Source organism: Hyperolius riggenbachi, chromosome 4 (genome assembly GCF_040937935.1).
Source record: "Hyperolius riggenbachi isolate aHypRig1 chromosome 4, aHypRig1.pri, whole genome shotgun sequence".
Classification (NCBI taxonomy): domain Eukaryota; kingdom Metazoa; phylum Chordata; class Amphibia; order Anura; family Hyperoliidae; genus Hyperolius; species Hyperolius riggenbachi.
The window spans coordinates 486916702-486944061 of record NC_090649.1 but is presented as its reverse complement, the minus strand read 5'-3'; the positions used below and the strand labels follow the sequence as shown (position 1 = coordinate 486944061).

The following is a 27360-nucleotide window of genomic DNA, read 5'->3' as shown; positions in this document are numbered from 1 at the left end:
CCCACTAGGGGATGTCCTGCTGGGGGGGTCTGATCGCCACCGGCTTGCTGTGTTTAGCAGGGAGCTCCTGAAAGCCCCCCTCCGCAGCGATATTCCCCCCTCCTTCTCCTTCCCTCCCTCTCCTCCTCACTGTGGGCGGCACAGGATGGCGATCCATCCTGTACTGCCTCTGATAGGCTTCAGCCTATCAGACGGCGGCGATCCCCGGCCAATCAGAGGCCGGGGATCGCCGATCTCGTTTACGGCGCTGCTGTGACAGCAGTGCCGTGCGACGTAAACACCGGGGATTTCCTACCCGCCTGTTTACATTTCGCCTGCGAGCCGCGATCGGAGGCTCACAGGCTGTTCACGGAGACGCCCTCCGTGAACTGACATGGAACGGCCGCTTGAACGGCCGTTTCCATGGAAATACCACTGCGACCAGCCGCCGCCTATCGGCGTTGGTTGGTCGTTAAGTGGTTAAAAGGCATTTTATTTATAACTAGCGGACCTAAGCCTGTTTAAAAACGGGCTCTAGGTCTGTGGTTTTTTTTGCCGCACCTGCGTGCGTGCGCGGCACACCCGCCCGCCCGGCTCCCTGGCCCCCTCCTCCAGTCTCTGTGAGGCATGCGCAGTAGCAAAAAGCACGGACCCAGCTGCACAGGGACAGCGTGACACAGGGACACGGGTTTTATTACGGAGGAGGTGAAAATATCACCTAGGAGAAAACGTAGGAAAAAACAGTGAATAGGAAAAAAAGTGAATTGGATCAGGCCCTTACTGTATTTCTGAAATTGTAATAGAATTTGGCCTCAATTCACGAAACTTATCTCCTGTCTTTAATAACTCTTCTAGAGTTGTTACCATGGTGATAAGGCACGTAGTATTCAGGAAACATTTTACCTCAGGCAAACCTAAAGTTAACTCTTCTGTATTTAAATTAACTCTCCGATCCTTAAAATAACTCCAGAGTTAAAGACAGGCTGTTAATTAGCTACTTGTGAAAATAACTACAGAGGAGGTAAATTAACTACAGAGGAGGTAAATTAACTACAGAGGAGGTAAATTAAAGTGAACCAGAGACGAAGCACCCTTGTGTATTTTACCATAGAAATCAGTGGGAACATTAGAGAAAACATTTACCATGCTCTCTGTTCCATCCTCACTGCTAAAAGTGTCTGTTATCTAGCTGAGATAAGAATCCCGGACTGAGCATTGATTCTGGCTTTGCTATAATGACTCAGCTATAATGATTCCTGAGCAAAGCCAGCAGGGGGCAGGCTTGGACTTGAAGACAGCAAAGAACACAGTCTCAGCTATAATTATTCTGTAGCAAAGCCAGACCGACTGCTTAGTCGGGATTCTTATCTTAGAGGTGATAACAGGCAAATTAAACAGAGAACAATGTAACAAAGAGCAGATTAGGTGTTTACTGTCATGTTCCCACTGATTTATAAGGTAAAATACATGAGGTTGCTTCATCTCTGGTTCTCTTTAACTACAGAGGAGGTAATGTAATGAATGAAGAGATAAGATAACTCTCTCACTGTGTGGAGGTAAGTTTTCTCTTCCCTTATTATCTCTAGCATGATCTTAGTGAATTGAGGCCATTGTAATCTACTGCCTGATTTGACAGCTAGATGGCGCCATACCTGTGCGTTAGAGTGCTCATAAGCTCAAGCAAAGAGAGAACAGTTTACTGCTAGGACTGTTGTAGCGCAGGGAACACTACAGTGTATTGTGCCCTGACAAAGAGCTTTTACATTATTGATGCTAGAATTATTCTTGTATTGACTCGATTCCTGTATGCTGACGGGATGTTAGAGCACGCAGCTTATATACACTGGACATTAAAAGGAGATGCATTCTTTTGCAAACATAAATAAATGTCAATAGATGCCTTAATTGCATCAGGAGGGTCTCACAGGGATGCTAGCTAATTTATGACAAACAGATAAGACCACTTGTTTGCTAAAATATCACATACCACAGACATTGAGGGATGAGGAGACATCGTTGAACCTGAGTTCAAAAGTACTGAGGCAGAATACATACAATATTTCTTATAGGCTAAAAAGAATGATGGCACTTAGAGTTAACCGGAGACAAGTATTTCCCCCAGTTCCATACATACCTGGGGCTTCCTCCAGCCCCATGCGCACGGATCGCTCCCACGCAGCTGTCCTCCGCCTTCTCCCTCTTCTGTACCGGGTCCTGTAACTTTGGCCAGTCGCGGCCAGTCTGCTCATTCGCACTGCTCTCCTTTGTCTCTCTCCGGTGGCTGGGAGAGTTCTGCACAGACGCAGAACACTCCCAAGCGCCGGGGAGAGATGGAAGAGCGTCTCTGGTATACTTGAAAGTGAACCTGAGATGAGACTTCTCAGGTTCTATACTTACCTGGGGCTTCCTTAAGCCCCCTTAAAGAGACACTGAAGTGAAAAAAAATATGATATAATGAATTGGTTGTGTACTATGAATAATTACTAGAAGATTAGCAGCAAAGAAAATATTCTCATACTTTTATTTTCAGGTATATAGTGTATTTTCTAACATTGCATCATTCTATAATATGTGCAGATTACACAACACTCAGCATTCAAAATGATTATTTCAGAGCAGTCTGTGAACTAATGACCTCTCCTCTAGCAGATAAAAAGAAAACTGTTCACTTATAGTTGAGATAATAAAAGTCAGAAGACAGCCCTCTCCACGACTTTGAAAGTCAAAGTCGTAGAGATTAATGGCTTTTTTGCATAGAGATAACAACTGTAGTTTCTTAACTCTTCCTGTACTGGAAACAATTACACTGATGTATCTGATCTTAATGTTTTATTTCTTAGCTGTACTACATATACAAATCATAATATCCTAATTTTTTTTCGCTTCAGTGTCTCATTAAGGCTGCTCAGTCCCTTACCGTCTCCCCATGTCGGGCAATCTGCCTCATACATGTGTTTGAGGCATTATTCTTCATTCCTCTAGATTGTAAGCCTTTGGGCAGGGTCCTCCCCCTCCTTGTGTCTCCTACCTGATCATGCACCTCCATTACTGTGCACCCATCCTATGGATATGAGTGAGTTCAAATTGGCCTAATCTCCATGCTCCCATCCAGTGACTGACTAAGCATTACCTGGTACTCATATTGTGCTGCGTGATCTGGTTTGCATGTATTCCTGTATTGAGAGTATTGAGAGTGGCGCTCTCCATGGGCGATCAGGATCAAGCTAGGCTTGCCCTAAGACACCTTACTGCTTTATGTACTGACTTCAGCCGGCATTCAAATCCTGGTCACAGGCTCAAAGCCTACATCAAAGGCAGGGAAGTTTCTTGGCTAAATTGCACCCAGGTCGAGGCTGTAAAAATCGCGCCTCCCCCCCCCCCCCCCTTGTGGGGCCAGGTATAGGTGCCCGCAGTATAGGTTAGCCAGGTCTAGTTGCACCCAGTATTGGTAGCCAGCTATAGGCCCCCCCAGTATAGCTAGCCAGGCATTATGGTTACCCCAGTGTAGGTAGCCAGGCATAGGTGCCCCCAGTGTAGGTAGCCAGGCATAGGTGCCCCCAGTGTAGGTAGCCAGTGTAATTGCCCCCAGTATAGGTAGCCAGGTGTGTGCCTCCACGATAGGTAGCCAGTATAGTTACCCCAGTATAGGTTAGATAGGCAGATGCCCTCGATATAGCTTAGATAGGTAGGTTCCCCCAGTATAGCTAGCCAGGCATAGGTGCCCCCAGTATAGCTAACCTGGCATAGGTGCCCCCAGTGTAGGTAGCCAGTGTAATTGCCCCCAGTATAGGTTAGCCAGGTGTGTGCCTCCAGTATAGTTACCCCAGTATAGGTTAGATAGGCATATGCCCCCGGTATAGCTTAGATAGGTAGGTTCCCCCAGTATAGCTAGCCAGGCATAGGTGCCCCCAGTATAGCTAACCTGGCATAGGTGCCCCCAGTGTAGGTAGCCAGTGTAAATGCCCCCAGTATAGGTTAGCCAGGTGTGTGCCTCCAGTATAGTTACCCCAGTATAGGTTAGATAGGCAGATGCCCCCGGTATAGCTTAGATAGGTTCCCCCAGTATAGCTAGCCAGGCATAGGTGCCCCCAGTGTAGGTAGCCAGTGTAATTGCCCCCAGTATAGGTTAGGTAGGCAGATGCCCCCGGTATAGCTTAGATAGGTAGGTTCCCCCAGTATAGCTAGCCAGGCATAGGTGCCCCCAGTCTAGCTAGCCAGGCATAGGTGCCCCCAGTGTAGGTAGCCAGTGTAATTGCCCCCAGTATAGGTTAGGTAGGCAGATGCCCCCGGTATAGCTTAGATAGGTAGGTTCCCCCAGTATAGCTAGCCAGGCATAGGTGCCCCCAGTATAGCTAGCCAGGCATAGGTGCCCCCAGTGTAGGTTGCCAGTGTAATTGCCCCCAGTATAGGTTAGATAGGCAGATGCCCCGGTACAGCTTAGATAGGTAGGTTCCCCCAGTATAGCTAGCCAGGCATAGGTGCCCCCAGTGTAGGTTGCCAGTGTAATTGCCCCCAGTATAGGTTAGATAGGCAGATGCCCCGGTACAGCTTAGATAGGTAGGTTCCCCCAGTATAGCTAGCCAGGCATAGGTGCCCCCAGTATAGCTAGCCAGGCATAGGTGCCCCCAGTGTAGGTAGCCAGTGTAATTGCTCCCTGTATAGGTTAGATAGGCAGATGCCCCCGGTATAGCTTAGATAGGTGGATGCTTCCAATATAGGTACCCAGTATAGTTGCCCCCAGCGTAGGTTAGCTAGGTGGGTGCCTCTGATATAGGTAGCTCAATACGAGGCTTCCCTGCACTTACTCTGCAGCAGAGGGGGGAGCACAAATGGCAGCCCCTGGGAGAGGAAGGGATGGAGAGGTCGGGTCGCCCTCCCCGCGGCTGAGTCCCAGCTTGGCCGCTGCTCCCCTTTCCATCACTGCCCCCCCCCCCCCCTCCCTACAGCGCTCATGGCAGTGGCATGCGCCTAGAAATGGGGCTCATCAAAGGCAACACCTTTAACCAGTTCGCTATTCACTCTCTGAACAGAGTTTGCAGGTGATGGACACCGCATTTGTGTTTAATATTCACAATATTCTCAGTGGATTCACAACAGACCAGCAGGGAATGTAGATGTACGATACTGTAATACCGTTTATCTAATTTGCTCAATATTAAACATTAAAGGGAGTCTGAAGGCATCCGAGATGAACTTTTACTCATTGCATAATTGTGTTCCTTTCCTATTGTTTATAGGGCATTCCCCAAGCCAAATAACTTTTGGTTTTCGTTTTAATACTTTAATTCCCTATAAACTAAACAAGCCACGCCTACATCCTTTCAGAGAGCCAAGGCACTTTCAGACAGTAGCAAGGGCTCATGGGAGCTCAGTCTGGGCAGGAGGAGGGGGAGGTGTTCCTATCCAGAGATTGCAGAGGGGAGGAGGGATGAGGTTTTTTTCACAGAAGATATAGATCAGCTTGCCTGTGTGTAATGATCTCAAGCAGAATATGGCTACTGTCGTATCACAGGAAGAAATAATCATATTCTATTGAAGCTATTTGCAGCTAGATTTGCTGTGTAAACTATCTAAACTTTAGATAACATATATAGACAAGTTACTTGTTATAGTTAGTTTTTCATCTCGGATCCGCTTTAAAAAACAAAACAAAAAAACCCAGATTACCGTTAGCAGTCCCCGACCCATTGGGAGATTGGAACCATCTCCCTGCAGCCCCTATTGGGAGTTATTTTTTTATACTTAGTCAGCCAAAATGTCCCGTCTCCTACTCCTAATGAATATAAATTGTAATAAAAATAAAACAAAAAAACAAAACAGATGAACAAATAAATAATATATTATGTGAAAATCTCTTACTCGACATACAATAGTCATATGAATGCACCTACTTCAAATCCTGATATATTTACCATAAATTGTAAAAATACAGCATGTCAAAATGTCTTATTTCACAGAGGTAATTAAGTCTCCTGTAAGAATAAATCCCAGGTTGCAGTCGTTCCATTAGTGTGAAGTCCAGCTAAGCAATTAAGCAACCTGGCATTCATATATCATTTTAATCTGGATTACAGTAAAATTACAAAAAGCAATTCATTTTGCTTGAGCTGTCGTATGTCTAAACACGTTCATTTGAGTGTAAACACGTGTAACTATTGTCAGCACGAGTTCAAAAGTCACTTGGCTCAGGATACAAATTAATTTGATATTTAAGTAAATATGAAGCAAGAATTAAAACATAAAAACAGATACTCACCTAAGGAGAGGGGAGGCTCTGGGTCCTATAGAGCCTTCCCCCATTCCCTTCAGACTTCTCAGTTTAAATCTCCCACCGCGGGAGGCTTCTGAAGTCTTCATGAGCCCGAGTGCTCCCAAAGATGGGCGGCTCTGTACTATGGTACAGTATGGAGAGACCTGTCTTCAGGAGCCAGAGTACTCCCAAAGACGGGCGGCTGTGTACTATGGTACAGTATGGAGAGACCTGTCTTCAGGAGCCAGAGTACTCCCATAGACGGGCGGCTGTGTACTATGGTACAGTATGGAGCGACCTGTCTTCAGGAGCCCGAGTGCTCCCAAAAATGGGCGGCTCTGTACTATGGTACAGTATGGAGAGACCTGTCTTCAGGAGCCAGAGTACTCCCAAAGACGGGCGGCTGTGTACTATGGTACAGTATGGAGCGCCCTGTCTTCAGGAGCCCGAGTGCTCACAAAAATGGGCGGCTCTGTACTATGGTACAGTATGGAGCGCCCTGTCTTCAGGAGCCCGAGTGCTCACAAAAATGGGCGGCTCTGTACTATGGTACAGTATGGAGAGACCTGTCTTCAGGAGCCCGAGTGCTCCCAAAGATGGGCGGCTCTGTACTATGGTACAGTATGGAGCAACCTGTCTTCAGGAGCCCGAGTGCTCCCAAAGATGGGCGGCTCTGTACTATGGTACAGTATGGAGAGACCTGTCTTCATGAGCCCGAGTGCTCCCAAAGATGGGCGGCTCCAACTATGGTACAGTATGGAGCGACCTGTCTTCAGGAGCCCGAGTGCTCCCAAAGATGGGCGGCTCTGTACTATGGTACAGTATGGAGAGACCTGTCTTCAGGAGCCCGAGTGCTCCCAAAGATGGGCGGCTCTGTAGTATGGTACAGTATGGAGAGACCTGTCTTCAGGAGCCCGAGTGCTCCCAAAGATGGGCGGCTCTGTACTATGGTACAGTATGGAGCAACCTGTCTTCAGGAGCCCGAGTGCTCCCAAAGATGGGCGGCTCTGTACTATGGTACAGTATGGAGCAACCTGTCTTCAGGAGCCCGAGTGCTCCCAAAGATGGGCGGCTCTGTACTATGGTACAGTATGGAGAGACCTGTCTTCAGGAGCCCGAGTGCTCCCAAAGACGGGCGGTTCTGTACTATGGTACAGTATGGAGAGACCTGTCTTCAGGAGCCCGAGTGCTCCCAAAGATGGGCGGCTCCGTACTATGGTACAGTATGGAGAGACTTGTCTTCAGGAGCCCGAGTGCTCCCAAAGACGGGCGGTTCTGTACTATGGTACAGTATGGAGAGACTTGTCTTCAGGAGCCCGAGTGCTCCCAAAGATGGGCGGCTCTGTACTATGGTACAGTATGGAGCGACCTGTCTTCAGGAGCCCGAGTGCTCCCAAAGATGGGCGGCTCTGTACTATGGTACAGTATGGAGAGACCTGTCTTCAGGAGCCCGAGTGCTCCCAAAGATGGGCGGCTCTGTACTATGGTACAGTATGGAGCGACCTGTCTTCAGGAGCCCAAGTGCTCCCAAAGATGGGCGGCTCTGTACTATGGTACAGTATGGAGAGACCTGTCTTCAGGAGCCCGAGTGCTCCCAAAGATGGGCGGCTCTGTACTATGGTACAGTATGGAGAGACCTGTCTTCAGGAGCCCGAGTGCTCCCAAAGATGGGCGGCTCGGTACTATGGTACAGTATGGAGCGACCTGTCTTCAGGAGCCCGAGTGCTCCCAAAGATGGGTGGCTCTGTACTATGGTACAGTATGGAGCGACCTGTCTTCAGGAGCCCGAGTGCTCCCAAAGACGGGCGGCTCTGTACTATGGTACAGTATGGAGCGACCTGTCTTCAGGAGCCCGAGTGCTCCCAAAGATGGGCGGCTCTGTACTATGGTACAGTATGGAGCGCCCTGTCTTCAGGAGCCCGAGTGCTCCCAAAGATGGGCGGCTCTGTACTATGGTACAGTATGGAGCGACCTGTCTTCAGGAGCCCGAGTGCTCCCAAAGATGGGCGGCTCCAACTATGGTACAGTATGGAGCGACCTGTCTTCAGGAGCCCGAGTGCTCCCAAAGATGGGCGGCTCCAACTATGGTACAGTATGGAGCGACCTGTCTTCAGGAGCCCGAGTGCTCCCAAAGATGGGCGGCTCTGTACTATGGTACAGTATGGAGCGACCTGTCTTCAGGAGCCCGAGTGCTCCCAAAGACTTCCGAAACACATCCGGATTGTAAAAAATAACCAATTTTATTCATTAGGTTATTCCCACTACAGCTCCTGAAGCGAGACACTGAAGCGAAAAAAAAAAAATAGAGATGATTGGTATGTGTAGTACAGCTAAGAAATAAAACATTAGGAGCAGAGAGACAAATCTAATATTGTTTCCAGTACAGAAAGAGTTAAGAATTAGCCTGCGAGCCTCCAATCGCTGCTCGCAGGCTAATTGTAAACACGCGGGGAAGAAATCCGCCGTAAAGGTAATCGGCGATCCCCGGCCTCTGATTGGCCGGGGATCGCCGGCATTTGATGAGCTGAAGCCTATCCTGGTCGGCGCAGGACGGATGTCCGTCCTGCGCAGCCCATAGGGAAAGGGAAAGGGAGGGAGAGGAACGGAGGGCGGAAATCGCTGCGGAGGAGGGCTTTGAGGAGCCCCCCCCCCCCGCTTGGCCACAGAGCGGCGATCAGACCCCCCCCCCCCCCCAGCAGGTCATCCTAGTGGGGAAAAAGGGAGGGGGGGGGAAGTCTGATCGCCCTGCGTGGTTCCTGATCTGTGGTGTGGGCTGGAGAGCCCACGCAGCACAGATTTAGCCACAATAGCCCGGTCCTTAAGTGGTTAAGGACCAGAGACCGCTGGTACAATACTTACCGAATCCCGACGAATCGCCACACATACCCGCCGCAACCGCCTTCCATGCCGAGATCCTCATGACATCCACTCTGCTGTCTCTATGACGGCAGAGTCCTGTGAGCCGGTCAGGAGTCGCTTTTATTGGCCCCTGACCGTGTCTATCAATGTAAGACAATGGGAGTGGCTTACATTGATAGACAGGACCAGGAGCCAATGAAATCGGCTCCTGACTGGCTCACATGACTCTGCCGTCATAAAGACAGGCAGAGCAAGTGAGCTGCTGCGGGGATTCATGAGTGAGATCGGCGGGAGCGATGAAAACTGCAGATGACCACCAAAACAGGGCGTAGATTTCAATCACCTCAGTCTTTAAGTGAGAATGGCCGTTACTTTTCGGATGACCTCCGTATTATAGCCAAACAACCGACTTTCCAGAAAAGCAAATGGCAAATTCAAGAGGAGATCAGCATTGGCATCCTCCATGTGTTCCTCATGACAGGGACACTTTAGCGAGGAATCCATTATAACATACTAGTTGCGAGGAGTTGTGTATGCAGCAAGCTGATGTCAGACAGTCCTCCTGTAGGGCATATTCTGTGTCAGGTTGCAGAGCAGAGGGCACAGCCGGCAGTGGGTGATGCACGCTGGCCTCTGTATACAGCGGTCTTCAGGTTGTGGCGTGCTATGAGTTGTTTTAGAACACGGTAACCGCCTATCAGTTGCTGTGCGTTCTTTCCCACCCTCCCGTGTGTCTGCAGCTGTCACCAGCCAGCTTTGTGTCTCTTGTTTTCCAGGAATTCATGTCCTCCGTGACGGATTATCTGTTTGGGTCGCTTTTCCCCGGATCGTCGCATCCCACGAGGTTTTCGGCCTTGACCATCTTAGGATCCATCGCTGAGATTTTCCCTGTTGTCGCAGGTGAGCCGTGGTGGTCATTTTTTATTTTTATTTTTTTACTTTTGAATCCCTCGTTAAGGCAAAAAAAAAAAAAATTATATTTTTTTATTATTATTACTATTATTGCCCCATAGACATTTGTTATTTATTTTTGTAATGTTATTTTTTTAATCCTGTTAATAAGGGTATGTGCCCATTCATGAAACAATCATTTTTGTCCAGACTTATCAGATCTAAGTAGTAAAAGGGTGAAATGAGTGAGTATACTTTAAAGTGTACCCAATGAGATAAAGGTGTATGTACAGTGCAAAACATATTAATAACCAGGGTGTTTTACTGATTAATTATTTTCCTGCCTGAAAGAGTTAATTTCTAGGCATGGAAGTGACAGCTTCTGTCTTGTCGGGATTATAGTAAGCCTCACTGTTAAGCATATTACAGCCATAAACGTTTTCCTGGCAGAATATAACTTCTGTGGGCAGGGAGAGATAAAATACATGAACTACTGACCTTTTTCTAACTCTGGGACACTTAATAGGCTGCCGTTGATTAGAGACAATAAAACATTCAACCTACCTTGTAAATGTTTATATATAAAAGAAAACCCTGGGATACTCAGTTATTTTTAGGAGTAGAAGGATAAATATACCAGTAATTGTTTATCTCATGAGTTTATTTTCACTTTAAATGGATACTTTAGGTTGTCTCTCATATTACATAGAAATGGTAAGATTGGACAACACAGATTGTATCGTTAGTGGGCACCTTAATACAGAGGTGCGGTTCTCTGAAATCTGTACTTTTTTTTTTTTAGAGCGCTTTTGGTCCCTGCTTTCCCCCTTATCGCTCTGAAATTGCTGGTTGCAGGGTGCAGGGATCGTGGCCATTCACTTTCAGCAGTGAATCACTTTTGAAATCGCAGACGATTACTTGAAAGTATAAATCACTGCTGAAAGCGCTCTGGTGGGACCCAGGCTGCTTTTCACAGCGATCACATGACTTGAAGAGCGCCAACTCAATTGTTTCCTCACAGCTCTAAAGCTTGCCTACAATGTCCCTGCAGGTCCTTTAAAGGGAAAATAAACAGAGCGTGCTATGGATGTTTCCTTTTAAACAATACCTGTTGCCTGGCAGTCCTGCTGATCTGTTAGGCTGCAGTAGTGGCTGAATCACACACCTGAAACAAGCATGCCGCTAATCCAGTCTGATTTCAGTCAGAGTACCTGATCTGCATGCTTGTTCAGGGGCTGTGGCTAAAAGCATTAGAGACACAGGATCAGCAGGAGAGTCAGGCAACTGGTATTATTTTAAAAGGAAAATCCATATCCTTCTCAGTTTAGGTTCCCTTTAACCTCTCTAACGGTTTTTCCAACCCAGGCTCAGGGTGAAAAAACATGCTGCAAGCGGTAATCCCGAGCCTAGATCAGGGCAACCGCCGGGCAGTTTCCTGCAGAGCAGCAATTCATACACTCGTTCCCCGGGTACAGACAGTCTCCTCCATGACCTCCGATGCACTGGATGCCTCAGGTGAGATTGCCGTCTGTCACATGACGACAGACGGATTGCACCATAGAGATGGAGTGTGACTCACTGTATAGTCACACAGCTGTGGTAACGTGCGGTGTACATGTAATTAAAGTGCCAGAAAATGTGGGCGCAGGGAAAACCGAAAAAGGCTCACCCTGCTCCTGCAGAAGTGCTGGCGGCGAAAATTACTATTCCCGGAGGCCATGGGCTTTGGGGTAAAATGTAATTCGGCTGCCAGAATTGCCGGCGCTGTTTCTATCATAATTTGGGCTCCGTCTTTTGACAGTGCCCATATTACTGACTGAACGCTGCGATAGCCGTAATTCACATTAAGGCCTATGGCGGCGCCTCATTTTTTGTACAGTTTTTGCCAGACTCGGCGGTGCAACCTTTTGGGACCATTGTGGTGCGGTTGCCGAACAATCACACCACAGCGGACAGAAGTGTGGAAGGGGCCTTAGACGAGAGTATTTGGACCCATGAGTAGTCCGTCTTGGTGGACCTGTAGACAGGGCTGTGGAGTCGGAGTCCAGGAGTCGGAGCAATTCTGGGTTCCTGGAGTCGGAGATGGTTTGTTTCATAAACTGATGATTTTGTACTGACTCCACAGCCCTGCCTGTAGAGTCCAGACCTCCAATGCAAACACAACCAACCGAACGCAAACAGCTCGAGCACGGAAACAAAAACATCTGCCTTTAATGTAGCTTTTCTATATATACTTCTGTATCTGTGGGCCAGAGCTACATCTGCACTTGGTAATTCCCATGTGCCGGTCCCGGCTCTGGTTTATTGGCAGCCGTAAAGCTTAACAAGCTATGTTCTATGAAGCAGAAACGTATTAGTAAGATTTCTTCCCGACTAATGATGTCTTTTCACAGGCTCTTGTCAGAGCGTATTTCAGTTCGCTCAGTCGGTCAGCGGTAACAATGTCCACGCTCTCCTAGAGTGCTTCAGTAACACCTTTGAGGAAGTGAAACTCCTTGCCTTTGAACTTCTGAGAAAGCTGCCCCCATCTGTTCTGGGCCTCCAGGTAATTATGACCATAATGCACCAGAGTGCTCCATGCTGGCGACAATCAATGAGCGTCCCTGCCCTTTCCATGGGAATGCTGGCTTCAGGGGCCATGGTGATTGAGTGTGATCTGACGGTTTTATGGTACGTGAAGATTAACATCTAGTATTGCTAAAGGAAAGACGTAGAAGAAGACCAGTAGGCACAAGATTATTGAAAATGCCAGCATGATGATAGGCTCTCCATAAAATTAATATTTTGAAGGATAAGTAAGCAACAAGTATTGGAGTTTTGTTTAGTACCTGTTAATAGAATCACCCAGGAATCTTGTCGACCATGTCACGTTTATTTGGCTTTACAACGCAGGTTAGGAATTTCACGGGATGCATTTCCCTGCATACCTCCCAACACCAAACCTCTGCTGTTCCTGCAAATCTATTCAAGACATTATTCCTTCTTCCACCACTGAACCTCTACTGTGCCGGTTTGTCCATCCAACACTTTATTCCTTCTCCCACCACTGAACCTCTACTGTGCCTGCTTGTCTATCCAACACTTTATTCCTTCTCCTACCATTGAACCTCTACTGTGCCTGCTTGTCTATCCAACACTTTATTCCTTCTCCTACCACTGAACCTCTACTGTGCCGGTTTGTCCATCCAACACTTTATTCCTTCTCCCACCACTGAACCTCTACTGTGCCGGTTTGCAATCCAACACTTTATTCCTTCTCCCACCACTGAACCTCTACTGTGCCTGCTTGTCTATCCAACACTTTATTCCTTCTCCTACCACTGAACCTCTACTGTGCCTGCTTGTCTATCCAACACTTTATTCCTTCTCCTACCACTGAACCTCTACTGTGCCGGTTTGTCCATCCAACACTTTATTCCTTCTCCCACCACTGAACCTCTACTGTGCCGGTTTGTCCATCCAACACTTTATTCCTTCTCCCACCACTGAACCTCTACTGTGCCTGCATGTCTAGCCAACACTTTATTCCTTCTCCCACCACTGAACCTCTACTGTGCCTGCTTGTCTATCCAACACTTTATTCCTTCTCCCACCACTGAACCTCTACTGTGCCTGCATGTCTAGCCAACACTTTATTCCTTCCCCCACCACTGAACCTCTACTGTGCCTGCATGTCTAGCCAACACTTTATTCCTTCTCCTACCACTGAACCTCTACTGTGCCTGCTTGTCTATCCAACACTTTATTCCTTCTCCTACCACTGAACCTCTACTGTGCCTGCATGTCTAGCCAACACTTTATACCTTCTCCCACCACTGAACCTTTACTGTGCCTGCATGTCTAGCCAACACTTTATTCCTTCTCCCACCGCTGAACCTCTACTGCGCCTGCTTATCTATCCAACACTTTATTCCTTCTCCTACCACTGAAACTCTACTGTGCCTGCATGCCTATCCAACACTTTATACCTTCTCCTACCATTGAACCTCTAGTGTGCCTGCTTGTCTATCCAACACTTTATTCCTTCTCCTACCACTGAACCTCTACTGTGCCTGCTTGTCTATCCAACACTTTATTCCTTCTCCTACCACTGAACCTCTACTGTGCCTGCTTGTCCATCCAACACTTTATTCCTTCTCCTACCACTGAACCTCTACTGTGCCTGCTTGCCTATCCAACACTTTATTCCTTCTCCCACCACTAAACCTCTACTGTGCCTGCTTGTCCATCCAACACTTTATTCCTTCTCCCACCACTGAACCTCTACTGTGCCTGCTTGTCCATCCAACACTTTATTCCTTCTCCTACCACTGAACCTCTACTGTGCCTCCTTGTCTATCCAACACTTTATTCCTTCTCCCACCACTGAACCTCTACTGTGCCTGCTTGTCCATCCAACACTTTATTCCTTCTCCCACCACTGAACCTCTACTGTGCCTGCTTGTCCATCCAACACTTTATTCCTTCTCCTACCACTGAACCTCTACTGTGCCTGCTTGCCTATCCAACACTTTATTCCTTCTCCCACCACTGAACCTCTACTGTGCCTGCTTGTCCATCCAACACTTTATTCCTTCTCCCACCACTGAACCTCTACTGTGCCTGCTTGTCCATCCAACACTTTATTCCTTCTCCTACCACTGAACCTCTACTGTGCCTGCTTGTCTATCCAACACTTTATTCCTTCTCCTACCACTGAACCTCTACTGTGCCTGCTTGTCCATCCAACACTTTATTCCTTCTCCCACCACTGAACCTCTACTGTGCCTGCTTGTCCATCCAACACTTTATTCCTTCTCCTACCACTGAACCTCTACTGTGCCTGCTTGTCTATCCAACACTTTATTCCTTCTCCCACCACTGAAACTCTACTGTGCCTGCTTGTCTATCCACCACTGAACCTCTACTGTGCCTGCTTGTCTATCCAACACTTTATTCCTTCTCCCACTGCCGAACTTCTACTGTGCCTGCTTGTCCATCCAACACTTTATTCCTTCTCCTACCACTGAACCTCTACTGTGCCTGATTGTCTATCCAACACTTTATTCCTTCTCCCACCACTGAACCTCCACTGTGCCTGCTTGTCCATCCAACACTTTATTCCTTCTCCCACCACTGAACCTCTACTGTGCCTGCTTGTCCATCCAACACTTTATTCCTTCTCCTACCACTGAACCTCTACTGTGCCTGATTGTCTATCCAACACTTTATTCCTTCTCCTACCACTGAACCTCTACTGTGCCTGCTTCTCTATCCAACACTTTATTCCTTCTCCTACCACTGAACCTCTACTGTGCCTGCTTGTCTTTCCAACACTTTATTTCTTCTACTACCACTGAACCTCTACTGTGCCTGCTTGTCTATCCAACACTTTATTCCTTCTCCCACTGCCGAACTTCTACTGTGCCTGCATGTCTATCCAACACTTTATTCCTTCTCCCACCACTGAACCTCTACTGTGCCTGCTTGTCCATCCAACACTTTATTCCTTCTCCCACCACTGAACCTCTACTGTGCCTGCTTGTCTATCCAACACTTTATTCCTTCTCCCACCACTGAACCTCTACTGTGCCTGCTTGTCCATCCAACACTTTATTCCTTCTCCTACCACTGAACCTCTACTGTGCCTGCTTGTCTATCCAACACTTTATTCCTTCTCCCACCACTGAACCTCTACTGTGCCTGCTTGTCCATCCAACACTTTATTCCTTCTCCTACCACTGAACCTCTACTGTGCCTGCTTGTCTATCCAACACTTTATTCCTTCTCCCACCACTGAACCTCTACAATGCCTACTTGTCTATCAAACACTTTATTCCTTCTCCTACCACTGAACCTCTACTGTGCCTGCTTGTCTATCCAACACTTTATTCCTTCTCCTACCACTGAACCTCTTCTGTGCCTGCTTGTCCACCAACACTTTATTCCTTCTCCCACCACTGAACCTCTACTGTGCCTGCTTGTCTATCCAACACTTTATTCCTTCTCCCACCACTGAACCTCTACTGTGCCTGCTTGTCTATCCAACACTTTATTCCTTCTCCCACCACTGAACCTCTACAATGCCTGCTTGTCTATCAAACACTTTATTCCTTCTCCCACCACTGAACCTCTACTGTGCCTGCTTGTCTATCCAACACTTTATTCCTTCTCCTACCACTGAACCTCTACTGTGCCTGCTTGTCCATCCAACACTTTATTCCTTCTCCTACCACTGAACCTCTTCTGTGCCTGCTTGTCCACCAACACTTTATTCCTTCTCCCACCACTGAACATCTACAATGCCTGCTTGTCTATCAAACACTTTATTCCTCCCCCACCTAGTAGTGACTAACCTCATAACAGCATAAATTAGTGGAGCAGGAAAGTTAATTGGTCACACTGCCTCCTAGTGGGCACTGAGGGAAGCCATGTTATTGCGATGATGTGGTGGTCCTCTTTCGGAGGACTTTAACACCGTGACTGGGAGCCCCATTATCAATGGAGCATGTTAGGCCACTTTTACACCTGGCCATTGCGTTTTGGTGTGACGCTCCACACTCATTGCATCGCACCGCACAGCAATGCCGATAATGTCTTTTATATAGCCCTGTGGCAGAGTGTGCCGATGGGGTCATATGCATAGCTTTGTGCCCCCTGCACGCCCTTCACCGCCCCTTGCCCAGTGACGTACATCCTGCTGAAAAGGAAGTACTTCACTGGGATTTCTGGGTTTCCATCCACACCACCGCCAACATATTTACATTTTCTTTGTCGCCCATTGACTTTCATTACTAACGTCGCCGCAAAAGACCGACAGTAATGCGTTGTTGATTTTAAGGCGGCCGATGGGGAACTTCTGGAGCAGTGCGACTCAGTAAGTGTGCTAGGCTCCATGACTTGCATTGTCGTTGCGTTGTGGTAAAACAGGGTAATGTAGTGCAAACTTGCAAGGCAAGTATAAAAGCGGCCTCAGGGAATTTGACGTATGTTCAGTGTTCTCCCCAGGCTTTTTTAGCCGGGTACTCAACCCGGCTAGTTTTGGTGAGCACCCGGCTGTCATCGGCTCACCTCCTCTAATGCTGTAAGCAGAGTTGTGCAGAGAAGCACCGGCCCAGCATTCTCTCATCTCACCCCACCCGGCTAATTTTTCATGCCACCTGGCTGGAAAAAAATATTCTGGGGAGAACATTGCATGTTCAGGGTGTTTCTGTGCTCTGGGGGGTGCCAAAGAAAGATAAAGCCTATTTGCTTTAACAGAATTTGGTGAAAGGAGGAGCATTCTGGGTGTTGGGGAGACAATTCCAGCACTACACTTAGCATTCACACTGGGGCAATTTTCTGCAAATTTCGGGATCACCAGCTATTGGTAGCGCTTTGAAAAGTGCTACGATAATTTTAAGTATATGGCAGTGATCTCACTGCAGCAATCGCTGGTGATTCGTGGCAAACGCAGTGCATACATTGCTTTTCCGCGATTTTAGAGTGATCGCGGTTCAAATGTTAAAAAATCGCAATCGCTCAAAGATCGTGGAGATTTCGAGTAAAAAAAAAAAAACCTTGGAAAATTGTGAAAAATCCCCCTCCTGAAACGCTAGTGGGATCTCAAAACAAAACGTTTTGAGATTTCCAGTGTGAACGGGGCCTTCTTTTTATAATATAAACGAGAGGATGATTTGAAAGGTAAAATATTTGTGCCTGGGGTTCAGTTTTAGACAAACACATAAAAATACTTCTCAGTATTGCAGTGTTTACAGTAGACGCTAGGCTTTCATTCAGCGCATTGATTATCTGTTAGCACCGATGTCATGGAAATGCACAGTAACACCACACTCGCTGCCATTTGAGGTTCGGATCAAAGCCGAAATCCTAATTTTGAAATGGAAATTTGGATTTTCGGCCCCATCCTGGCTCCCGAGCGTTCTGGGTTCAGCCATGTTTTTTTGAGGCAAGCATGAGCCAGACACTGACTAAAAACCACTTCATCATGGGGTGACTGGCCTGCCCCACGGTCTTGTTTTATCAGCTGTCTGCTGTGTTGTTCCATGCACACAGTCTTGTAAATTCCTCACAAAGGTTCCTGTTGGCCCGTTACCCATAATTCTTGGGCCGCCGCATGACTGAAGTGTCTGAGAAGACTGCAAGCTTTACCTCAGAATGTGGTGTGAAGTAAGTGCTTCTGAAACTGTACCAGCAGCAGTATTCGTCCAAATAAAACCACTCTCCTCAGCCTTCTATGGAAAATATTTGTGTTTCTGGCTTGGAAAACGGTAAATAGTGGCCTTATAGATCGCTTGACTTTGGTGTGCACATTTTAAGGTTTTACTTCTGCCTTATAGCTGTAAGCTTTGAAGCGAACTTGTGTCTAAAAAGCGGGCTTTATAAGATATTTGTATGGATATATTGGCTTCAATTCACTAAAGGCAGTTTGATAAAATAATTTAGGCCGGTGAATTACTGCATTTGGAATTTTACACTTTTTGTCCAAATTAACAAATTTTTCTAGTATGTGGTAAAAGTTTGGTAAGATACCAAAAAACATGCTTTTTATCCATGGTTTACATTCCTCAATGTTATCACCTTGAATCATAAGCAAAAAGTTCAGGTCACAAGCTTCTGCAGCAGAATGAAGTGCTGTGTTTAACTGTTTGAATGCTGTTCCGCTAAAAAAAAAAAATGCTGGTGGTTGGTTTAAGGCTGTAAATAATCTTTTACCTCAAAGAAGAATTGCTGAGTTTCAGACTAATTTATCCAGTACACTATTCAGCCAGATCAGGAGGCCTGCAGACAGCTGGTATTGTTTCCCTCCTGACCGCCTAACGCCAATCGGTGGCGGAAGGGTGGCGCCCCAGGATCTATGAGAGGGGATCAGTGATTGGATCTTGGGAAGGGGGAGGGGGGAGTGGAGGGGGGAGGGATGTAAATAAAAAAATATTTATTTAAAAAAATAAATAAGAATAAAATTAACCACTTAAGAACAAGCAGACTTAGGCCACATACACACATCAGACCATAGTCTTTTGAAAATGAAAGATCACAGACCAATTTTACCCCATTCCATGTAGTATGAGAGCCATACCTTCACAGTCTTTTCTATGGAGCTGAACTCCCCATCAGAAAAAAATCTTTGCAAGATGCTGCACACACAGATGCTGCACAGACACAAAAGATCAGTATGTGCAAAAGATCTGTTCCTGCCAAAGATCCGTTCCTGCAAATTGCATTCATAGTCTATGAGATCTGCAGATCATCATACACACCTTGTTTAACAGACATTCATCTGCAGATCAGACAATCATCTGCAGATCTGAAAATCCATCCTGGTGGATCTGATCTGCAGATGAATGTCTGTTAAACAAGGTGTGTATGATGATCTGCAGATATCATAGACCATGAATGCATTTTGCAGGAACGGATCTTTTGCAGGAACAGCTCTTTTGCAGATACTGATCTTTTGAATGTCTACAGCATGTTTGTCTGCAGCATCTTGCAAAGATTTCTGTCTGATAGGGAGTTCAGCTCCATAGAATAGACTGTGTAGGTATGGCTCTCATACTACATGGAAGGGGGTAAAATTGGTCTGTGATCTTTCATTTTCAAAAGACTATGGTCTGATGTGTGTATGAGCCTTTATAAAAACAACCTGCTAGAGCCTCTTAACGGCTCCACGACATTTTTATAATTCAAACAGTGCTGCTGCCGCTATGCACGTGCATGCGCCCACTCCCGTGAGCGTGCACGTGAGATTAGTGAAAAAAAAAACACCTTAGAAAAAAAATACATTTATTTCCAAATAATATATTGTCACCATACTTTATACTGGGGATATAATTAAAATGTTGTGATAACCAGAACTAATAGGCAGGTAAAATGTGTGGGTTTTATGTACAGTAGCAGTGTTTATTTTTGTACAGTAGCAGTGTATTTTTTTTTAATTTTTTCCTTGTTTTTACCTTTAGAATGCATAGAAAATAATTACTGAAAACAAATATCAACCCCAAAAAGTCCAATTGGTGGTGAAAAAACAAGATATAGATCATTTCATTGTGATTAGTAGTTATTAAGCTATTGGCTGTGATGATTTGCTCAGCTGCCTGTGCAGGCAGCCAGCCAGCCTTTTGACCATTGTGTAGGTTTGCATGCTGCAGGACTCTGGAAAGAAGAGCTTCTGTCAGTTTTGCAGCTTGTGCTTGCAGAGGAATTTGCATACCTTGTCATGCAAATTGCCTGGCCACATTCATTGGAGGCGTGTACTATAAGTACTATGTCTTTCCCACAATGCTTGGCTGTTCATAAGGATTTCGTCCTATGTAACACTCCTGGTGGGGTGTCAGCCTTACTCTCTGTTTGAAGATCAGCTTAGAGTAATTCCTGAATCTGCGCTAGGCAGGTTTTCCCTAGTGCAGTTAGGATTGTTTATCTGTTTGTTTGTTCTGTTGCCATTGTCCTGTCCCAACGGTGGTCGACAGGAAATGATTCTGATCTCTGTTCTTAGAGTATAGCTGGTGCAGCGGTTGCTACCAGCTATCTCTTCTGTTCTGTCTCCTGGGATCGCGCTAGCCACTTTTCGCTAGCCCTGTGGATCCTTCTGTTCTGTCTCCTGGGATCGCTCTAGCCACTTTTCGCTAGCGCTGTGGATCCTTCTGTTCTGTCTCCTGGGATCGCGCTAGCCACTTTTCGCTAGCGCTGTGGATCCTTGTGTTCTGTCTCCTGGGATCGTGCTAGCCACTTTTCGCTAGTGCTGTGGATCCTTCTGTTCTGCTACTCTGTACCTGGATCGCGCTAGCCACTTTTCGCTAGTGCTGTGGATCCTATCTCTCGCTTGTCCCTGTTTTCGTGTGTCTGTCTTGTCTGCTACGACCGCTTGCTGGAGGCTTGGTGAGGTAACCGTTAAGCAAGCGTTCGCGTCCTCTGTTTCATGTTTGTCTGTCGATGGTTAGTTAGGCGTGCTTGTCTCTATTGTGCTTATCACGTGAAGACCGCGCATAACCGCGTGCACTGTTGCGAATGAGTGCGGTGTTCGCGGTTAGCTAGCGTTTATTTTCCGCATCTTCTCATTTTATTATTTGCTGTGCCTTTGCTACCCTCGTATTCTATTCTGATCTGCCTTGTGTCACGTCTGGCGATCGCACCTCTCGCGATCGCGTTCCTATTTCATATCTGCTGTTGTGTGCGCGCGGTCGCGGGGTGGCGACTGGATTGGCGCACACACATACAACCTGTCCCTTTGCTCGTTCTCATTCGCAATCGCCTCTCTTGCGATTGCGTTCTGCGCTTCGTACAATTCCTGTCTGGCATTTGTGGAGGTACAGAGGATTGGTTCCTCTGCACTCCCCAGCGCCATCTGCCGACAGGAATTTCCCTCTACAGGTGCGTAGCACCTTTTGCTGGGTGCCTGCAATTACACGCTTGTGGAGGATTTCCGCCGTGTCAGTGCACGCGTTGTGCGCTGATCACGGAGAAAGTTCCACAATCGTTACATTGGCAAATGAAAGGGATGAGCACTGAAAGGTGAAAATCGCTCCTGTCCGTTAGGGTAAAAACACTTCTGGGGTGAAGTGGTTAATAAAAAAAATCGCAACAGAAATCAGATACCACCATTAGAAAGCTCTGTTGGTGGCAAGAAAAGGAGTCAAGATTCATTTGTATGCTGAGTTACATAGTTGCATAGTTACATAGTTATTTTGGTTGAAAAAAGACATACGTCCATCGAGTTCAACCAGATAACAAAGTACAACACCAGCCTGCTCCCTCACATATCCTTGTTGATCCAGTGGAAGGCGAAAAAACCCTTACAAGGCATGGTCCAATTACACCCAAAAGGGAAAAATTCCTTCCCGACTCCAGATGGCAATCAGATAAAATCCCTGGATTAACATCATTAGGCATTACCTAGTAATTGTAGACATGGATGTCTTTCAACGCAAGGAAAGCATCTAAGCCCCCTTTAAATGCAGGTATAGAGTTTGCCATAACGACTTCCTGTGGCAATGCATTCCACATCTTAATCACTCTTACTGTAAAGAACACTTTCCTAAATAAATGGATAAAGCGTTTTCATGTGCAGATCATGTCCTCTAGTCCTTTGAGAAAGCCTAGGGACAAAAAGCTCATCCGCCAAGCTATTATATTGCCCTCTGATGTATTTATACATGTCAATTAGATCCCCTCTAAGGCGTCTTTTCTCTAGACTAAATAAACCCATTTTATCTAACCTTTCTTGGTAAGTGAGACCTTCCATCCCACGTATCAATTTTGTTGCTCGTCTCTGCACCTGCTCTAAAACTGCAATATCTTTTTTGTAATGTGGTGCCCAGAACTGAATTGTATGGCCGTGCAGCACACTGTTAAAGCTGCAGTGTACTGAATTGTAAAAAATGGCCTGGTCACTGGGTGGGGAAAGGGGTGGGGGGGGAGGGGAGGTTGTTAAGCCTGTGGTCCTCAAGTGCTTAAAAAGAAATTACATATGGCAGCCTCCATATCCCTCTCACTTGAAGTTTGCTTGAAGCTCAGTCCTGACAGGTGATACCAGCTGAAGCTGTGTACAACACTATATGGGTATTGCTGGTCTCTGTATATTACAGGTAAAGTATCGGTATATTTTGTTTGTAGGGAGTATTTAGTGCTGCCTCCTAGCTCTTATGTGGTGAGCGACATCCCTGAAGTAGGAGGACGGCTACAACTGTCTAAGCAGCCAGCAGGCATTTTTCTGCTATCTCCTCACAAGATCTGTCACCAGGCTTTCCATATCCCTTCTCCTTATAAGAGGAAACCACAAATATCCCTTCATTCATGTAGCTAGTGTGCCTGGAGGCCTCCACACCTGCATGCACTCATTACAGCCGGCAAACCAGCTACCCGTGTAATCAGCCTCTGATGTGGCATCTGTGTAACAAGCTAATCATATACCCAACAATCTGTAGCACTTCATTACGCTTACGCAGAGCATGTTGTGGTGTATCTAGAATGCATAGGTACAAACAGAGGCGCCAAGCAGAGTAAAACAATGTTCTAAAAATGATAAATAGAGGGAAGTCGAGGTGGACTTACCTCCCTCTGGTAGTGGACATATACTCAAATGCAGAGTAAAAATATATACAATTTATTCACAGCTCCATAAAATCGCAACGCGTTTCGCGGTCAACAGTCCCGCTTCATCAGGCAGTACAGGAGCATAAATTCAACAAAATTGTTGGTGGGTTTTCTGGATGTGAGAGGTCCAGAGCCTGGGTGTGAGAGGTCCAGGCCCACCTGCACTCCCCTCCAGGTATCGCATGCTGGCCTTGGGGCCCCGACCAGTGAGAGAGGTCTGGGGCCCCTGGCCATCGTGCGAACCAATCGTGTGTTTTTAAACGTTTTCTTTCAGCTCTGGGACATGGCTGACAGGTGAGCGGTTAGGGAGGGACCCCTGTGGGAGGGATGCCTGCACGGGGCGCTCCTGCTAGCGACGCAATCTTGCGATGGCATCCAACTGAAGCCTCCCACATGAATGCTAATGGCTGCTAGATGTGGTATGGCAGGTAAAGGGTGTATGACACTGCATCCTGATTGGCTGACGAGCACCTGCTGGCCACTTAAATGTAGCTGCATGCATGTATTGCTGTGTTCTATTGCTTGTGTGTGTTGAATTTAGCATTCAGTATGGAGGCAGTGTTGGTGGGTTTTCTGGATGTGAGAGGTCCAGAGCCTGGGTGTGAGAGGTCCAGGCCCACCTGCACTCCCCTCCAGGTATCGCATGCTGGCCTTGGGGCCTCGGCCAGTGAGAGAGGTCTGGGGCCCCTGGCCATCGTGCAAACCAATAATGTGTTTTTAGTACAGAAGCATATAAAACTGGTTCAGGTCCATAAAGCGTGTCCAGAGGGAGGTAAGTCCACCTCGATTTCCCTCTTTTTATCATTTTTAGAAGGTTGTTTTACTCTGCTTGGCCCCTCTGTTCATACATATTACAGCCGATTAAGTCCACCCCTGGTGGAGGGGTTCTTTCCCCATTTTCCTATCTACAGAGAGTGACTTTTATACCTGAGTGGGGTCAGGTACTAATACTCTTGTGGCAATGCATTCCACATCTTAACCACTCTTACTGTAAAGAACCCTTTCCTAAATAAATGGCTAAAATGTTTTTCCTCCATGCGCAGATCATGTCCTCTAGTCCTTTGAGAAGGCCTAGGGACAAAAAGCTCATCCGCCAAGCTATTATATTGCCCTCTGATGTATTTATACATGTTAATTAGATCCCCTCTAAGGCGTCTTTTCTCTAGACTAAATAAACTCAGTTTATCTAACCTTTCTTGGTAAGTGAGACCTTCCATCCCACGTATCAATTTTGTTGCTCGTCTCTGCACCTGCTCTAAAACTGGGATACAAAATAATAATTGTATTCATCCAATATGGACAAAATACAGAATTGGTAATTACAGTCACAAATGTAACATGATGAATACAATGTATGCTGGGTACTCACGATGCATTTTTTCCGGACGATTTCCCGTTTGATCATTTTTTTATTCATTTCCCGCTCAATACTCTTATCAATTTCCATTTACTTCTGCGAGAAATTGAGCGGTAAAACGATCAAAAGTAATATCGGACATGACAGAAATGATCAATCAAACACATCTACCGAAAGCAAAAACGCAACGTGTGTACCGAGGATTATAGATTGCAAGATACAAAATGAGTAAAAAAATTCCATGACACAAAAGGGTGAGGGAGCAATGCCCTTGCAAGCTTACAGTCTAAAGGGGGGGACAAGTGGGTGGGGTAATCTACAATAATCATACCAAGAGGCAATGTGTATTTAGGTTATCTAGAAGGTGGAACAACTTGGACAGAAGTTGAAGAGAAAATGGCCTAAGGTAGAGCGTACACTTCAATTCAATTCACTTTATTGTCATTGTGTAACACAACGAAATTACTTTTCATGACAACCCCACGGTGCATTTAGGGAACATAGTGATAGTAACAAGGAAGGGAAGGAATTATACAAGCATGCCAGGTATTACAGATGTTTAAACAATTTGTACACAGTGTTAATTATTTCAGAGAGGATTCAGAGTTCATCAAGTTTATGGCGGATGGGAAAAGCTGTCTTTCAGTCTGTTTGTGTGTGTGCGGGTTGATCTAAAACGTTTACCTGATGGAAGGAGCTCAGACAAGGCGTTTCCAGGGTGAGTGTGGTCCTTGATAATGTTTTTGGCCCTTCTCATACAGCGAGTCTTATACAAAAGTTCCACTTGTTGGAAAAAGTGAGAATTGAGGGAGCATTTAAAGATTTCAAAGGTTGGTGAGTGACAGATGTTTTGTGGAAGGGCATTCCAGAGGAGGGGTGACCTCATGAGTAGAATCCTGCATGTACATCTATTTATAATAGAGATATGCAGCTCTGGAACAGTGAGGAAGCACAGCAGAGACACGTGTCGTTACTTCTCTACTTACCACCAGGAGCCACAAACTCATAAATCCAGTAAGGTCTTCAGCAAACTATCTAACACGTTTCTGCATCTGTCAGTGATGAAGTTCTTCAACCCTTTAGCGGCCAATTTAGAGACTTGCAAGTGCTCCAGAACAATTTATTTTAGAACATTTTTCTTTTATTTTGTTATTTGTTACATGTCCTTGCTTCTAATTAGTACTGCTGTAATGTGTATTTATGGCCATGTGTCACTAGAGGGCAGTGTGAGACAATAACAGAAGACTTCTGCTTTCAGTTTCTGTATTTTCTGCTAGCAGAGAGAGAGATCAAAGCATTCCAAGAATTTACAGCACAACCAGTTCTGCCGACTGAGGTCAAAAGCAGAGCACTTATCTCACACGAGATAACTCCATTGAAGCTGCGAATGGGTTAATGAATGAAAGCTAGGAACAACTAGTGCTGCTGCCTTCTAATTGTATGTGCTAAGTTCAGTCCTTGAGTTCAGAGGTGCTTTGAAATGCATGCTGTAAATCACTTTTCTGTTCTCTCTTGTGTTTCAGGACTCGGAGAAGCTGCCGGAGCTGTTCCGGGCAGCCATGCAGCTCAGCACCAGCACTAAACACTTTGACTGTGTGACCGCATCCTATGTGCTGAAGTTCCTGATCTACCAGGAGGGCTTGGAGGCCGTGCTGGGCGACTGTGTGCCCGAGGCACAGGAAGTGCCGGGCCAGCTGACATCACACATTGACAGCACAAGCTTTGTGGAGAAGAATGCTTACGCTGGTTAGTCCTGGACTGCTTTGTTCTATGCTTGATGCTGCTGTCTAGACTCCTGGTGTAATATTCTAGGGCATACATGTCGAACTCCGGCCCGTGGGCCAAATCTGGCCCCCAGAGCCATCAAATTAAGACCACAAGTGAAGCTATAAGATCACCAGGAAAACCACATGGGGGAGGAAGGGGGAAAGCACTACACACCAGGGAACTGTATAGGGAAGGGAGGTGGCCAGTAGACACCAGGGAACTGTATATGGAAGGGAGGGGGCCAGTAGCGAACACGCTGAAACCCGCGCAGGAGATTTGGGCGCAGCCGGCGCCACCATAGACCGTATTAGGAATTACAGCTATAGCGGCGCACAGGGAGTAACTTCAGCGCCGTCAGAAGACGTTGCTGAAGTTACTTTTAAAACACAAGAATTTGGCCTCCAGCAATAGCTGGAAGACTAATTATTTCATTCCCCGCTATCCATGGTGGCCTGGAGGGGGAATAGTATTTAACACGGCCGGGAACTTGTGCAGCAGCAGGATCAGCCATATACCGACTGTATCCTGTACCCAAGTCTCCTGCGCCATTATCTCTCGTATGCACCAGTAGACACCAGGGAACTGTATAGGGAAGGAAGGGGGCCAGTAGTCACCAGGGAACTGTATAGGGGAGGGAGGAGGCCATAAGACACCAGGGAACTGTATAGGGGAGGGAAGTGGCCACTAGACACCAGGGAAAATTATAGGGGAGGGAAGTGGCCACTAGACACCAGGGAAATGTATAGATGAGGGAGTGGTCAAGGTGAGGGAGTAGTCAAGGAAAAACCAGGAAACTGTAAAGGAGTGGTAGAAAGGACAACTAAACACCAGTGAACGTTTATAAGGGAGAAATGACCACTAGAAACTAGGGAACTATATAGGGGAGGGAGCGGGGCCACTTGACACCAGGGAACTGTGCAGGAGGAGGGGGGTTGGGCTTTAGACACCAGGGAACTGTAAGGTAATTATAAGGGAGGAAGGTGGCCAGTAGACATTGAGGTTGGCCGGCGACTAGGTCCCAGTGTTAAATTTCGGCCCACTTTGTATTTGAGTTTGACACCCTGTTTGAGGAAATTTTTTATCCTTATTATTTATAGATGATTGTGAATGTGATCAACCTAGAGAGACCCTGTCCCCTGTTGATTGTAGTTTTTACAACTGAGCAATTTTACAATTTGTCAGGCAA

The 27360-nt window shown here is 46.5% G+C and overlaps 1 protein-coding gene across 2 annotated transcripts in view; it reads left to right on the top strand.

The window, feature by feature from the left end:
* The window catches only part of THADA (THADA armadillo repeat containing), a 782712-nt gene that overhangs the window by 58716 nt on the left and 696636 nt on the right, over positions 1 to 27360 (top strand). For both annotated transcript variants that reach the window (XM_068233009.1, XM_068233008.1), the window contains exons 15-17: positions 9865 to 9988; positions 12373 to 12524; positions 25931 to 26153. In XM_068233009.1, the coding sequence (XP_068089110.1) occupies positions 9865 to 9988; positions 12373 to 12524; positions 25931 to 26153 (499 nt within the window). The remainder of the gene's footprint in view (positions 1 to 9864; positions 9989 to 12372; positions 12525 to 25930; positions 26154 to 27360) is intronic.